The sequence below is a fragment of the Calypte anna genome, chromosome 8, assembly GCF_003957555.1.
Source record: "Calypte anna isolate BGI_N300 chromosome 8, bCalAnn1_v1.p, whole genome shotgun sequence".
Classification (NCBI taxonomy): domain Eukaryota; kingdom Metazoa; phylum Chordata; class Aves; order Apodiformes; family Trochilidae; genus Calypte; species Calypte anna.
Window position 1 is genome coordinate 31035091 of NC_044254.1, and position 11951 is coordinate 31047041.

Sequence of the window (11951 nt, forward strand, 5' to 3'; positions counted from 1 at the left end):
GTAACAAAGTTGGTGTTTTCTGAACATTCTGAATTCTGAAGTGAATGGTTGCTCAAATACAAAGTGGGTCAGAAATCAGTATCTCACAACACAGCGTTTTCTCACTATAAAATTAGATCAGAATGTTATTTCTGACAGTTATGGCTGCATTCTAATACTTTTTAAAGGGAAGTGTGGTTGGTTTTTATTAATTTTGCTTATCGCATGGACTAAATTGGATTTTGGGTAAGCTGTCCAGTGTCTGAAATATGTTAATAGCTGTTCTCCATTCCCCAGTAGGCTACTGCCCACAGCTGAATAACCTTCCCAGTTCAGCACTGTGAAGGCCTCCACTGCTACTGTCTGCATCCAGGTGTTGAGGATTTAGATTCTACCCAAGAGTAATAATATCAGCTTGAGAGGATGTGGCCTTTTGCACTGTTACACTCAAGCAAGTAGATGTTCAACTAGGATTATTCACTGCAAGTTGAAGTGTGTAGCTTTTCCTTAAGAATGACTTGAGATCATGTTTATTTCAAATCCAATATATTTAAGCCTACTATTCCTTTCCATCAATGTATATGCTTAACTTTTTTCAGCAAAAACAGCTGAGAAGGAATTGTGAATTGTTGTGTTTTTTTTTTAACCACGGATAGACTACCTTCCCAGTGCTGGCAGAATGGATGTTCCTACGCATCTTGAACAAATTACTCTGCACTGGTGGGGCCATACCTGCAGTACCACATCCAGTTCTAGGCTCCTCAGTGCAAGGAAGATACGTACTTAACTAGAGGAAGTCTGTCACAGGGCCACAAAGATGATTAAGGGACTGAACAATCAGTCATGCAAGGAGAGGTGGAGACTCTTTAGCCTGGACAAGAAAAGGTGCAGGTGTAATCTTATGTAGGTGCATAAACACCTGGTGGGTTGCAATAAAGAGGAGGGAGCCAGCCTTTTCTCGGTAGTGCCCACTGACAGGAAGAGGCAATAAGCACAGAATAAAACACACAAAATTCCAGTGACACACAGGAAAACAAGTTTTTTATTGTGAGGGACGCTGTTCACTGGCTGGGGATATGGACTCTCCAGCTGTGAAGATGTTAAAAACTCAATTGGAAATGAGCCTGGACAACCTGGCTGACCCTGCTTGAGCAGTGGATATCAAGAGGTCCCTTCAAACCTCAATTCTTTGTATTAATTTGCAGTTTCTTGCCAAAACTGAGTGAGTCTTTGTCTCACTATGGTCTCTTTCATCCATCATCTGAATTTTGTGCAGGATGGAACAATTACTATTACCAGGTATTAGCTTTGCAATGTCTATTTCTCAAGTAGACCACCTAGGCAATTAGTCCTTTGATGTAGAGAAACAAGATAAATCAGGTGCCTCGAATTACCAGTGAGTGGGTGTGAGTCCACCTGTGCCTGATTAGCACAGGCCCCTATTGGGCATGAGCAAGGCCGGGGGGCCAATAAAGGTGGGACACACCCACAGAACTGGGCCAGACCCAAGCTCACTCTAGAGCTAGCTTGGAGAGTGGCTGGTTGTGTTCTTAGCAGCAGGCTAACCTCGCTCTCCTCCCGCTACACTTTGATTAGAGTGGTTAATCACAATAAATCACCAACTTACTTGCATTATCAGTCTTACTGCAGGTAACTTCCTTGGTATGTGTTCGGCACGCATTAAAATTGTCCTTGTTTTTGACTGCTCTGTGCAAGTCAACATTACAAATAGCACTCACTTACTGTACAGAGTCAAAATGGTGTTCCTGCCTGGTAGGGTTCTGTGGAGGGCATGTGCTGTTGGTAACCAACAGCATGAACATCCTCGACAGTTTTAATTAGGAAGCAAAGGGCTTTTTATAAACAGGACGGTGCTTACCTGCTTTGTGACAAAATTCTTGCTTTTGGTTTTCACAGAACTGAAATGCAACTGGTGCCGTTTCTAAGTGTTGACCCACTTGTGGTGCTGCAGTGCACACACAGCAGGAGTCAGTGTACTCTGAATTTACTCCCTCACCCGCTCAAGATCACTTTTAGTAGCGGAAAGCCCGAACCACTTTTTTTACGCAGGAGGCTCCAGACGCCCTCCCTGCCTGCACCGGGAGAAGCGCGAAGCCGAACCGCCCTCTCCGCCCCGGCAGAGTCGCGGCCCTTCCGCACTGCCCCGCTGCCCGATATTACGCTGACCCGGCTGGGTCGCATCGGCAGCTGGCGGCGGGGGGTCGGAAGCCGCAGAGTAGCCCCCCGCCTACTCGCCCCGTCGAGCGACTACTGAGGCCTCTCCCGAGGTCCTGTCGGGGCCCGCCTCCTGCCCGAGCCCGCTGCCCGCTTCCCGCTCCGCCCCGCTTCCTGACCCGCCCGTTCCGGTGCAGGTGGCCAAGATGGTGGGTATCGCTCGTCGCGCTGGGAAGGTTCTGGGCCGCTCTGTGCAGCAGGCCGGGAGGCCGTGGAGGCCTAGGTGCTGCCGGCACTCGCCCCTCCGGTTCCAGAGCGAGCTGGGAGTGCGGCTGCCGCCGGGCCTGGGGCGGGACGGCGACGTGGCGGCGGCCCCGGAGCGCGGGGCCTCGGGGCTGGGCCCGGCCGGGGCCGGTGTATGAGGGGCGCTAAGTCCTCCGCGCGGGGAGGGGCTGCTGCCGGTGTTCGGTTCGTTTCTGGCGAGCTGATTACTTGTATCTGCTGTATCACAAGATGTCTCTGGTAGTCGTTCCCTGGGGAGGGTGTAGCCGGGCGGACAGGTGACGGTAGGGATCGGCTCCGTACTGGAGCTGACCCAGAGGTATCAGTTTCCGGGCAGCTGCTGCCGGTGCTGCGTGGGGCACATCGAGGGGCGCTGAAATTGAAACCTCCAGCACTGACCACGCTGCTGACTGTCGATGCTTCTTACAGGGGACACCCCAAAAGGATGTTACAATAAAACCCGATGCCCCAAACACGTTACTGTGGGAGAAACATGCGGACTATATTGCTTCATACGGAACAAAGAAAGACGATTATGTAGGTATTGATTTTCATTAACGGTTATAATAACCCTTGCTAAAGGTTGACTTAACTGAGAATTAAGGGCTGGATGCATGCTCCCAGGCTAATTGTTTCTTGTCCTGCAATCCAAAATGTGAAAGATGTCTTTGTTAATTTCTCTAGGTCTGTGATGAGTTTTGGCATGTATTATCTGAGTATAAATTTGAAGATTATCAGTTTAGCTCTAGAATTACTCTGAGACCTGAGAAATTAACTACTTGTTGATTCTTCACCCGCTAAACTGCACAGAGGAGTTCAGCTGCATTTGTACTTTGCTTTTGTGGTGGGACTGCACACTGGCTTACCACAGCACCGCTTCATCCATACTAGATTTAACAAACAGTTTAACTAGTACCAGTTTTACAGTCATAGGTCATCAAGTGTAGTCCACAACAATAGGGTTTCAGTTCCACCAGGTGAAAAATATCAGTATCTGTTTATGTCCAAATAAAGGTTCCAATTATTCTACTGTCCTCAAAAGAGCTGTAAGCACCATTGCTTAGAGTTGTTTTTGTGCTTAAGCAGCAGTGCCTGTAGAAAATTACATTTATGGGTAAGGTAGGTGATGTAATTAATGTAAGAGAATTAAATACAAAATTTTGCTTACTAGTGTAACTTTAGATTATAGCAGTTTTGGCACCTGGAAATAAGTTTCATTAAACATTAGACCTGTTATTTTTGAGATTACTTGTGGAGGTACCTGGAGTGGTGTTTGAGATGCTGAGATAGTAACTGATGATCTGAAGTGAATTGGTGCCTAACTGCCTGTGTTTTCATTTTACTTGATACTTTGAACTCGAAAATAACAGGAGGGAGGGAATGTTGCATGTGCAGGTAAGTACAGGTGCCTCTGTGCACACACATGTGAGAGGTACTGTGGATGTGTGAGTGGCTGGTGTGTAGTAAGTTGTTAGTGGGGTGGAAGATGGCTGACCTATTGCAGATGTGTTAACTAATGAATTTCCATTGCTCTGTTATAGTCGATGTACTTGTCTAGTTAAGACCTAAATCAATGCACTTCTTAGGAATACTGTATGTCGGAGTATTTGAGGATGAGTGGTGTTTACTGGGGGCTGACAGCCATGGATCTCATGGGGCAGCTGCACAGAATGAACAAAGAAGAAATTCTGGAATTCATCAAATCATGTCAACATGAATGTGGTGGAATAAGCGCCAGCATAGGTCATGATCCTCATCTTCTGTATACCCTCAGTGCTGTCCAGGTAAATGTAAAAGGATTTAGCTGGATCATTTCCTGAAAAATTGGGGACTGCATTCTTGATACATTTATAACAATCCTCTGGAAATGCCTCTTCAGTTACAGGTTATACTGCAGATTTATGTAGCTAATTTTGGATTTTATAAACTATTCTTAGTGTACATTGAGGTGAAAGGTATGAATGACCAAAAAAAGAGTCAAGTTTTGGATATTATTTTTTAATGGGTATATTATTATATAAAATATGATGGTGATATATGATATCACACTAAAGTAATTGTGATATTTACATGAGCCATATATTTGTGTGACACATATAATTACGTGTAGTACATTTCCACCTTAGTACTGTACAAAAGAAACATCATATTACTCAGTTCTTGTTAAATTCCTCAAAATCTGCTTTTTCTATGCATAACTTACAAATAATACTGGTCGGTTGAGCATTTTGTTTATTTATTTGGTGTGTACTCTTTCCCTGAGGAAAAAGTAATTCTCAATCTTATTTTTTCACCCTATCTCCATTATAGATTTAATTTCTCACTGTCTTGTGTTTTGTTTTGGTTTTGTTCTCTTCATGTAAACTTGTGGAAAAAAATAGCAAAAAGGCTCAAATGTTTCTGAATAATTGCTTTATTTCTTGCATAATGCATCTCTAGGCCAATCTTATGGAAAAAATATTTACCTCATGTTGCAAATAGATAGCATCTTGTTTTAAGAGAGAAGTCTGTTGGAATTAGGATTCTGGATTTGAAATCCTTAGGATAAAAGAATGTTGTTTTCTCAAGTCAGAGGTGAACCTTGGCATTATCTACTCTAAAGCTGGAATTTATCACTGCTTGAACTCTAGAATTACTTTGAATGCTCTGAGAACAAGGAAACTAAAGGGTTTTTTAGGCTGCAAGGTTAGGGCTTTTTCAAACTGTCCAGTTGAACTTCTTTCACAAGTTCTAACCCAGTATGAGAAGAAAGAGGTACAATTTGAGGTTGCTTATATATTAGAGATGGTAAATGCAGCACTAGATATACGAAGCTGAAAAGCCTTAGGAAAGAGTGCTGCAAAATTTTTGTGGTAACTAAGCCAGTGCGTCTTAATAATCAGGCATGTTCTTTTAAAAGTCTAAGGTGCCGTTTCTGAAGGTTGTTGTTTTGGGTTTTTTTTGCCTCTCTTTGACTATGACTGTCTTTTTTTTCCAGATTCTTATCTTATACGATAGTCTCCATGTTGTTGATGTAGATAAAATTGTTGAATATATTCAGAACTTGCAAAACGAAGATGGTTCATTTGCTGGAGACAAATGGGGTAATTTTTAAATCTTTAAAATTTAGTGACTAGGTTGACATGTGGGAGTCTGATCTTAAGTTTCTGTGGGTGGTCTTCTTGCTAGAGTATTGTATGTGGACACATCTATTTTGTGACTACAGAAGAGGAGGTTTTCTGAGGGCCAGAGTTAGTTTCATTCATAAACACATAAATTGTAATGAATTTGGATTTAGGGCAGATCAACGGTTGAATGTTTTTGACTCCACTGCTCTGCAATCATCTAGTAGAGCACTACAGATAAGCTCTAAAATTAAATAGCTATTTGTAAATTACTACTAGTTGAATTGATTTGGATATGTATCTGACTATGCACCATCTCAAGTTGTTTGCTTTTATGTGCAGTAAACATTAAGATCACTCAAGGTGCAGTGTAAATTTTCTAAGCAACAGAGGAAGTAATTCATAGGCTAAAAAAGGAAACAGTACAGGAACAAGCTTTGGGTGATTTTTTTTTTTTTTTTTTTTTTTTTTTTTTTTTTTTTTTTTCCCTGACAATGTAAAACCTTGTGTTTTAACATTTTCTTCCATGTTTCCACTGGTGATCTAAATGTATTTTTGTTGTTAAAATACTCTTACTTCATTCCCTACCCCTCACGTTCTAGGAGAAATAGATACAAGGTTCTCCTTCTGTGCTGCAGCAACTCTTGCCCTTCTGGTAAGTCCTAAATCATGACTTGCACAAGTGCAGAATCTTCTTTTTGGTACTGATGAAGTTTCCATAGTTTAAGAGCTTTGTAGAGCGTGAAGGGCATTAGTTTCTTTTCTGACTTGCAGGGAAAGCTGGATGCTATTGATGTGGAGAAAGCAGTAGAATTCGTTTTGTCCTGTATGAACTTTGATGGAGGATTTGGTTGTAGGCCAGGTTCTGAATCACATGCAGGACAGGTGAGTTTTTCTTTACGTGGAAATGTTTTAAGTTAGCAAGCATCACATACTGCCTATAGAAGTTTCTTTTCAACATCTGTCAGTGATTTCAATTGATGTACCTCTCTTCTTTCCCAAATGCCTCATTCTAGTACCTTGGGTAAAAGGTATGAGCAAACATGTAAATAAATCTGAGAAGATGAGTAGAATCTTGGGAGATTGTATTTGAGGGGGACGGGTGTTAGGTTATAAGGGAATAACTTTTAGGATTGTATTTCATAGAATCATAGAATCATAGAATTGGCTGGGTTGGAAGGGACCTCAGAGATCATCGAGTCCTTGATGTAGCAATGTTGGAATAGTTAGCATGAGGATTTTTAGAGAATTTGAAATGGGTGGTAATGGAGACTGGGCAAAATTCTGCCACAAATCATAGTGAAATGTAAAGGATAATTGTGTAATACTGTCAATAAGCTGATGAAGTAAGAAAAAAAATGAGATGTGAACCTTCTTAAGGAGATGCTTACTTATTTTGCAGAAGGTCAGTTTTAAGACGAGATGCCTAACTTGGGCATGGGACTGTGTATATCGTGTTTTGTAGGCAGGAAAGTCTGTTTTACTAGTGACAGTTATTTCTGAAAAATGCTGAGTAAAACCACATCAAGAAGAGAGTTCAGTAGTACAACTAGAACAAATTAATGGTTCTCAGAGGGAAGAGAATATCAATTACTTCTTTCCACAGAAAATTTACATTAAAACTACCTTTCCTATTTTTTTTTTTCATGAAAGGGATTATTGCACTTAACCTGAATTTATGAGCAGAAATCAACTTGAGATAAAATATTTTAATGCTTTTGCAATCACCTGTGTACTGGCCATAGCCAGTATTCACTTCAGCACCTGAGAATACTATAGATAGTTTGAGAAAATGTGTTTTGGGCTTTTTCTTACCCTGCTCTCTCTACTCTTTTTTTAAATTGGGGAAAAAAATTAAACCTGGTATATGTAAATATCTTGCAAATTTTGTTTACCATTGTGTTACCCAGGTGTTCTAAATGTCTGCACCATGTTCTGATGTCCCCGTCAATCAGATTAAATAGCTGAATGCACTGTTTGCAACTGGCATTTCATCTGTTATGTGTGTTTACGTACTCGTAAAATACTGTAAAGGGAAACTCCATTGCTTTTACCATAGTTCAAAAGGTTTCTGGAAATACTGCATTTGTTTTGGAGTATGCTTGGGTAGGCACACCCCTGCTGATGTGTGGTTTTGTTGTTTTGAGTTTTTTTGCTGTCCTTTTTTTTGGAGGGTGTGTGTGTTATTAGGAAAGAACAATTGTGAGTAGGATTCAGGTGATGCTGGTTCCTTGCAGCTTGTGCTTGGCTGCTTTCTTAGCAGCTGCATTACAGTGACCAGAGAGTGCTGTTGTACTGTAAGTGTTCTTTCCCAAGAAAAGTAAACAGGGATTTATCAATTCACATGTATTCCATGTCCCAATGAAAGTAAGCCTGACATGACTAGATATATGTGACATTGCCAGGATAGTTAATGATCAGGGTTAACCTGTTTCTGCCAGAGAATTCATTTGATCTTCAGTTTGCTCTCCACAAGCCTTACAGTTAAGAGGCACAAATGGGAACAAGCCATAGGCTGGATGCAGAGTCTTCATAAAGGTCACATTTAGCCTGCAGAAATCAGTTCAAGTACTCTGACTTTAGAGTCTGTGTTTTTAAAATAAAACTGCATCTCTGCCCAGTCTTTTAAGAATTTTTTCCAAACGTTGCATTAGTGTCTTACAGTTATGAAATCTTACTCTTCTATAATTGCATTGTGTAACTGGTGTTTTTTTACAGAAGCAACTGTAACAGTAACATTTTGTAATGGAAAAGGGAAATTCCTTTGAAACTGAAAGTTGAAATTTGCACTTTATATATTGCATTTGCATTACTGTATTCCTGCTTCGAGATCTTCCTGCATTTAGTTTGCTAAACTATACTTAGTTTTTAAATACACAAATTTATATCTGTAATTTTAGATCTATTGTTGCACAGGATTTCTGGCTATAACAGACCAGTTGCATCAAATAAATGTTGATTTGCTGGGATGGTGGCTTTGTGAACGTCAGTTACCTTCTGGAGGTCTCAACGGACGACCAGAAAAGGTATTGAGTGGGTTCTTTTGTTTGTTCAAACTCAGAGATTACTTTCTCTAAAGCTGAAGAACTTCTGAAAAATATCGTGATTCCTGCAAACTGTTTGCTACACTTCCCTAAGAAGTCAGGCTTTTATTTTGGTGGTTCATTTTGTTACTAAGACTTGATGAGCAGTCCTCAGCTATGGTTAGGTTGAGTTCTCAGTTTAGGAAAGCACTCACGCTGAACTTTGTCTTGCTGGCCACTTGAACCAGTTTCCTGTTTTATCAAGGCTTGTATATTTTCTGGCAGTAGGATGATCACTTTTACTGTTGTAGTGGAGGTAGGGTGCAATAGTGTTCCACATGACATTAGGCAGCTGTGTAACCTGGATTAATCTCCAATAGCAATGGCACAAATAGATAACCAACACAACAGATTCTTTTAAAAAAAAAAATAAACTGGTTTGTAAGAAATTCTTTGTACTTTTGAAAAAGTCACTGTGATTTTGTTTAGCCGCTCCCACAGAAGATGAAGGCTGTTTCAAAATCAGTTGTGGTTTTGTTTCTTGAAGAAGGGAAGAGGTTTGGAAAAGAGATGCTCTCTTCTGGAAAGGAGGTATCCTCTGAAACAACCGCATCCAGAACTTTCTTCTCTTTTTTTACCCCAAAGAAACCAAGTTTTGTTTCTCTGCAACAGTACTATGACAGCACACCTAGCAGTTTGCAGAATCACAAAAAAATTTGAAATGTTCTGTTTAAAACAAAATGAAGTAATAATCTGCTTCTTTGCTTGCCAGTTACCTGATGTATGTTACTCGTGGTGGGTGTTGGCGTCTTTGAAGATGATTGGTAGGTTACATTGGATTGACAGGGAGAAACTGCGCTGCTTTATTTTGGCTTGCCAGGATGAGGAGACTGGAGGATTTGCTGACAGACCCGGAGATATGGTAAATAAGCCTTCACCAAATAAAATAGACTTAATTGAAGATTTCCACTGAAAAAGTACTTTTTCTCAATGAAGTGTAACTGTGATCCAGGTGTGTCAGCATTTTTCAGAGCCTGCAGTTTACTTTGAAGAAGTGAATTAGGGTAGCATTGCTTATGAAGACGTTACTTGAGGAACACATAATTATGTTGCACTTGCACTGTAATAACTCCCACTGAAGTCAGTTGCCATTCCTTAAAATTTCTGGTTATGTTCTCATAGTGCATACAGCACAAATCACTTCACTCAAGACCACTTGGAAGATCTCTGTAAAGTGGTGATTTATTTAGGGGCTTGTGATACATAAGCTGGAGTCCGGGCTGGTTATGTAGTCTTCAACTCTCTTGGTGGTTTTACCTGATCTAAATGAGCTGTAAGGTTTTACTAGGAATCCTTATATTATTCACAGCATAGCAGTGAATAAATCTTTTAGGAATTATTTGCACCTTTCCCATTGGGAACCATCTTCCCTTCTGGGACTGTCTATCTGTATGTGGAAACTCAGTCTTGCCGTTTCTTAAGTGTACAGTTTATTGTATTTGGCTACTTATTTATTTTATCTCCCTTTAATGGCCACACTCATTCTGGAAGAAGGGAACATACATTTGTCTGACCTTTGACCATTCAGAAGTTCCATTAATGCAAGCGGGACAGCACCAGACCGCACAGGTTTTTTTGGATAGGTTTTTGTAGAATTGCTGATTAACTCCACTAACAGGGTATTTCTGAGACCTCATGGTCTATTGCACTTACATGGTGATACATGCTTCTAGGGAAAGTTCACACAATGATGGAATACATGGTTACCAAATAGCTGCTTTTGTTACTTCTGGGTTTTGGATTTTTTTTTCCTTGTATTTTTTTCCTTTCAGTTTTCTAGTACAGTGGGTTTCTTATCTCCTTTCAAGATTTTACAGCACAACTCTATATTCAGGGACCATGAAAGAGCATTAGTATGTTGCTGAAGAGCAAATAATTTATGGAATTTATAGAAGTGGTACTTGTAGAATGTCAACTTTGCTTTTAAAATTTGTACTGTCTTTGCTTCTGCTGCCCTATGATGTTGCATGCTAATGGAGACAAGTGAGTTATTCCTGCCCCATTCAGAGTTGAAAATTTATCAGCATCTGACAAGGATCTCTGAGGATCTCTGTGTAAATAATCGTAAATGCATGCTATGGAAATTGTCCTATCTGTCAGCAGTCGGCACAAACAAAAGTTCATGCAGTTCCATTGTCTTCTTCAGCTGTGGAAATCTGCAGTTCTCACTAGCAAACAGAAGCTTCTATACAAACGAAAAACTGATTGACTTTGGAAACTGACACAAACTTTTTCCCCTCCTAGGTGGATCCATTTCACACCTTATTTGGAATTGCTGGACTATCTTTATTAGGAGAGGAACAAATTAAGGCAGTCAATCCTGTCTTTTGTATGCCAGAAGATGTCCTTCAAAGAATAAATATACAGCCTGAGCTTGTGTGCTGAGCCTCAAAAGTCGATGGTGCCCCGTTGCTTTGGTTTTACTGATTTAAGTCATCTTACCTCTGAAACTATTAACATATTCTTTGGGATATGTTTACAATAAAGTAAGCGAAGCAATAGCTTTGCTATGGGCTTTGTTACTTTGTAACTGTATGGAAACGGGCTGGCTCTAATAATGTGAGTGTAACATGTTCTCTGGTTGTATATAAGAGATGTAGAAACATTTCTAATATATATCTGAATACATTGGCTTTTTTTTTTTAATATTCAAGTCAAACTAATAGTGTGAATGCTTAATTTCTGTGTCTGTCTTTACACAAGCATGTTTTCATGGTGGATCACAAAGCACTTTAAAAGCATATGGAAAAAAAAAACAAACAAAACCCCACTAATGCCATGCACTTACTGCCTATGTATTTAATTCAGCCTGTTAACATTTGCCATCACTTTTGCATGGTGAGAAATGAACTTTTTCTTCTGATATTAATAGATACAGTGAAAACAGAAATTTTGGTTCCATTAAGAATGTCAGTGCCCCTTAGACAAAATTTAATTTATTTGAAGTAGAGCATACCTAGAGTACATCTACTTGAATACTGGTAATTGTAAGCATACTAAAGAAAGTCTCTCTAGAACAGTGACTTGTAACTGAGTATAGAGTTGATGCTAAATTTGTTGCTGGTTTAAAATCCTGCTTTTGTAGCTTTTAAAACATTAATTGCCAACTCTTGAATATGGTGTAATTGAGAATAAAACTAACTGTGGAATATACTTGTTCTCTGAAGGATGAAGTCGTCTTTGTCTTCCTAGAACCCCTAAAATTACCTCTTAATTTACATTCTACTCATGCCCTGACTGAGACTGAATATTATTCCAGTTGAAATAATAAGATTGTAGGTCAAAAATGCTATCTACCTCTATTTTGTTAATACTTTTGTTAAAAGTA

The 11951-nt window shown here is 40.0% G+C and overlaps 1 protein-coding gene and 1 non-coding gene across 7 annotated transcripts; both read left to right on the forward strand.

Annotated features, from left to right (window-relative positions):
* The first annotated feature begins 2128 nt into the window (after nucleotides 1-2128).
* RABGGTB (Rab geranylgeranyltransferase subunit beta) lies at nucleotides 2129-11776 on the forward strand. Of its 6 annotated transcripts, none has more exons than XM_030454943.1 (9): nucleotides 2129-2363; nucleotides 2866-2973; nucleotides 4023-4220; nucleotides 5414-5519; nucleotides 6143-6195; nucleotides 6315-6425; nucleotides 8441-8566; nucleotides 9336-9485; nucleotides 10868-11776. In XM_030454943.1, exons 1-9 carry the CDS (start codon nucleotides 2361-2363, stop codon nucleotides 11006-11008), a joined length of 996 nt encoding a protein of 331 aa, XP_030310803.1. In that variant the 5' UTR covers nucleotides 2129-2360; the 3' UTR covers nucleotides 11009-11776. The 6 variants fall into 6 exon arrangements, with proteins under 6 accessions (XP_030310803.1, XP_030310807.1, XP_030310808.1 ...); XM_030454946.1 differs by lacking the exon at nucleotides 2129-2363 and adding an exon at nucleotides 2381-2437; XM_030454944.1 differs by lacking the exon at nucleotides 2129-2363 and adding an exon at nucleotides 2592-2755.
* On the forward strand, nucleotides 3120-3202 carry LOC115598714. The gene has a single exon (XR_003987854.1). It is a non-coding gene; the product is annotated as a small nucleolar RNA SNORD45 (small nucleolar RNA).
* Nucleotides 11777-11951: the final 175 nt, after the last annotated feature.